Source organism: Glycine max, chromosome 14, assembly GCF_000004515.6.
Source record: "Glycine max cultivar Williams 82 chromosome 14, Glycine_max_v4.0, whole genome shotgun sequence".
Lineage (NCBI taxonomy): Eukaryota > Viridiplantae > Streptophyta > Magnoliopsida > Fabales > Fabaceae > Glycine > Glycine max.
The window spans coordinates 42,368,819-42,372,391 of NC_038250.2; the positions used below are offsets into that span (position 1 = coordinate 42,368,819).

Here is a 3,573-nt window from a genome sequence, read left to right on the forward strand (position 1 = left end):
GTGTTCGGAGTGTTTCAATCTTGATTTGTAATTATACGTGAACCGACACATTTTTGGGATGTTGTTAAAATGAAGAATATCATTTATGCATGTATCATATTACATAACATGGTTGTTGAGGATGAATGTGACACATATCAAAATAATATTGATTACGATAGTGTAGGTAATAGCACGTCAACAGTCGAAGTATCTTTAGGTGTTCACCTTGGTATCTAATCAACATACCTCTAAAGAAGAGCAGAGGTTCGTGACAAACAAAAACATCGCCAACTTCAAACAGATTTAATTTAACATATTTGAAAACGTTTCGAAAATGAAAATAATGATAATAATTAATTTTATGTAATATTTTTTTTATTTCAATGTCATTGTGTTTAATTATCTATTATTACGTAAAAAATTATTTTTTATCGTTTCGCATTTCCTTTCAATGTTATGTAATTTTTATTATTTGTAATTGATATTTAATAATTTCTTCAATTATACATATTTATTATTTATATACATAAAGACTGAAAAAATAAATAAATAATTTTATTGGAATAATAACTAAGTTATAATAAAAAATATAAATGTGTGAATTTTTTGAAATTTCTTGCATTGGAATAAAATTTTATGAGTTTTTTTTATCAGTATCATGATATTGTGGGAACCACACAAAATATTGCAAAGATAAAAAAAAAATATAAATTCATGTAAGAAACCATGATTAAAAATGTTGTTAGTGCTCTTGTGTAAAGTTAGACACAACAAAGTTAGTAGCTATTGCAGTTATGAGAAGGCCATCCTTTAACACCCTCGATAAAAAAGAGACAAGATTTTATTTGCAACCAATAGTGAATCTCGTCTATGATAATAATTTACTCTACTTTAAATCATAAACATATTAGAAAGATATAATTGAGAATTATCAACACAAGCGCTGCAATAGTCATAAACATAGAAGAACATTAGACTTTTGGTACTACAACGACAGCATAAAAAAGTTAACCATGTAAGTATCATCACATACGTGTAACATTCATAACTATTTGTTGCTTAAGAAAAAAGTATTACATGATGCGCGACCACCATACAACCAATCTTAATTTATATGATATGCAATTGAGAATTTCATTTCATGAAAAAGATTCGGGAAAACTCCGTAACATGTTACATGAAAATTGGTAGACACCATCATACTTCTCGGATTATGTAATAATTTCTTCTCTCTAAAGTTTGACACAAAGCCAGTAGCTACTTGCAGTTATGACAAGGCCCTTCATTGACACCCTCGTTACCTGCCAAGATCATGTACTTGTCTTTTCTGGTCAAGCTGGTGCATGCAAATCCTAAAGCATTCCCAATCTCACGTTGCACAAAATTGGCAACTTCAATTCTTGATCTTCCACCTCCAAGACATGTTTCTGACAGCGGTACCCTGTCGAGGATTTTAATGAAGTACGTGGGATTCGGGTTCATGAAGTGGAAAAACGGGTCCAAACATTTGTGTCCACTAGCTGTTGTTCCATAGAACATGCTAACCTTAACATCAACCGCCACAGGAACAATGTCATCAGTGAGTTCAGCAAACAAAGGACTGAACCTTAGCAAATAAGGTTCCCTGCAAGTTGTTCCCTCAGGACACACCACAAGGTTTCCTAGGCTCAGCAATTTGTCCATTGTTTCTCTGTCTCTTTCTCTGTCCCTTGTTAGTCTTATGGTTCTGATGGGGGCTACTAGCTCATTGAATCTGCTCAAGCTGTATGTAACTGCAGAGAGAGGTTTGTCCAAAACATATGCAATGTAAAGAGGGTCAAGCAAGGTTCTGTGGTTGCACACATAGAGCATGCCCTTTTGGTTTTCCTCATTTTGGACCAATGACAAAGGGTTTTGGGGTCTTGAAAGAGTGGTTCTTGTTCCTGAGAAGGCCAATACTGGAGCAGATAAATTGAAGGGCAATGCAGTGCCAAAGGTGAATCTGCAGATGGAAAGGAATAGTCCAAGGGGTAACCACATGAAGAAAGCTAGAGAAGATGCAGGGGTTGGCCTGAATGCCAACCTTCCATCATGGAAGATCAATGGCTTTGGATACCTCTCTTTTGGAAGGACATGCCAATTTCTCCTCTCCTCTGAGCTTAACATTAAGCAAACCTTCTGCTGAAACAGAACGAGTTAATTAGAAAAAAAAATGGAGTTGTATATTAATAAGTAAGGTTTTAAAAATGGTATGTGACGGTGACTTTGCTTTCGTCCCCAACATTAAGATTTTTGGTGTTACTATGACCGTAACGTGACCGTGAATACAGTCTAATTTGTTCACAATTTCTCGTGATGTTAAGAATTGGATGACAAAGGCAAAATTACAACTATAATTTAAAAGCTTGAAATTTGGCATAAAAATTCACGTGACCACAAATACAATCACATCCGCTACATTTGTTCACAATTTCTATCAATGTTAAGGATTGCGTGACAAAGGCAAAACTACAACTATGGTTTAAAACCTTGAAAGTTGGCATAAAAATGCATGTCATGGGGGTGCAACACATACATGAATATATGTTGGCATAAAAATGCATGACATGAGAGTGCACATGTATGAATATATGTATGTGCTTAAAAATGGACAAACCTTGAAATAAGGGAAAAGCTCTTGGTCAATATACTCAATATGGCTACCAGTGATACTAATAGTGTTGTCGTTGCCTGCTGTAGCCTCATCATATATATGGGTAGGGGTGTTGTTTTCCTTCTTTTCCTCAAACAATCCCAAAAAATACCCTTTGAAGGACTTGATGTCTCTTGCTATAACACCCTCAACCCCCAAGTAGTCCTTCAAGAAACCTTCAACCATGGCCCTTGGCAACTTACTTGATGCCACCTTTTTGTTACAACGCATAATAGCTTCAAAGCCTTCCCACCCCATGTTTTCTAAGAAGAACTTTGGCAGAACAGCTGACCCTATTCTGAACGTGTCCTTTTTTATGCCAAAAAGGGTCAAGAAAACCATGATCTTCAAGCCAAGTTGATCTTCACCAACCAGCCACACCAAAGGGTATGAGACAAACAACACGAGAGACCTTAGCAACCCACCAGCTTCAAAAGCAACCAGCATGAAGTAAGGAAACAGTGAAGCTGATCTTAACAAGGTACCCTCAAAATCAAAAACCACTGTTTTATTAGCCAGTTCTTCTGTTTTGTGGACAAGAGAAACTGTTTTCATCTTGTGTAACAAAGGAAGTGTTTTTGGCTTTGGTGTTTCTGGCTCCTTGGGACCAGTTTTGATGATAAGAATTGAAAAATGATAATCGAGTTGCTATGGTTAGTCAATTAAATAAGAGAATTCAAAAGGCCTAAAGATAAATATCAGTGGAATGTGATGTCTCAAAAGTCACAAAAGCCTAAGAATTAAATAACGAAAGACTACGTGGATGAGAGGTCATGTGTTCATTGAATGGCTTAGCAATTAGCATAGCTACTTTGGTATCAACTTTGGGGTTACGTCATGGTAGCTGAATAAAGGACACTGATAAAAGTACTGACACCATTAATCATCCCCACGAGGCCACAACCGTACGAGTTTTCAGT

At 35.9% G+C, this 3,573-nt stretch overlaps 1 protein-coding gene across 2 annotated transcripts; it reads right to left on the bottom strand.

The window, feature by feature from the left end:
• Window positions 1–998: 998 nt before the first annotated feature.
• On the bottom strand, window positions 999–3,326 carry LOC100810787 (probable glycerol-3-phosphate acyltransferase 2). Of its 2 annotated transcripts, none has more exons than XM_003544123.5 (2): window positions 2,618–3,326; window positions 999–2,142 (listed from the first exon to the last, which is right to left on the bottom strand). In XM_003544123.5, the coding sequence occupies exons 1-2, from the start codon at window positions 3,206–3,208 to the stop codon at window positions 1,240–1,242; spliced, it is 1,494 nt and encodes a 497-aa protein (XP_003544171.1). In that variant the 5' UTR covers window positions 3,209–3,326; the 3' UTR covers window positions 999–1,239. The 2 variants fall into 2 exon arrangements, with proteins under 2 accessions (XP_003544171.1, XP_006596319.1); XM_006596256.4 differs by having other exon boundaries at window positions 999–2,139; window positions 2,618–3,325.
• Between the last annotated feature and the right edge of the window lie 247 nt (window positions 3,327–3,573).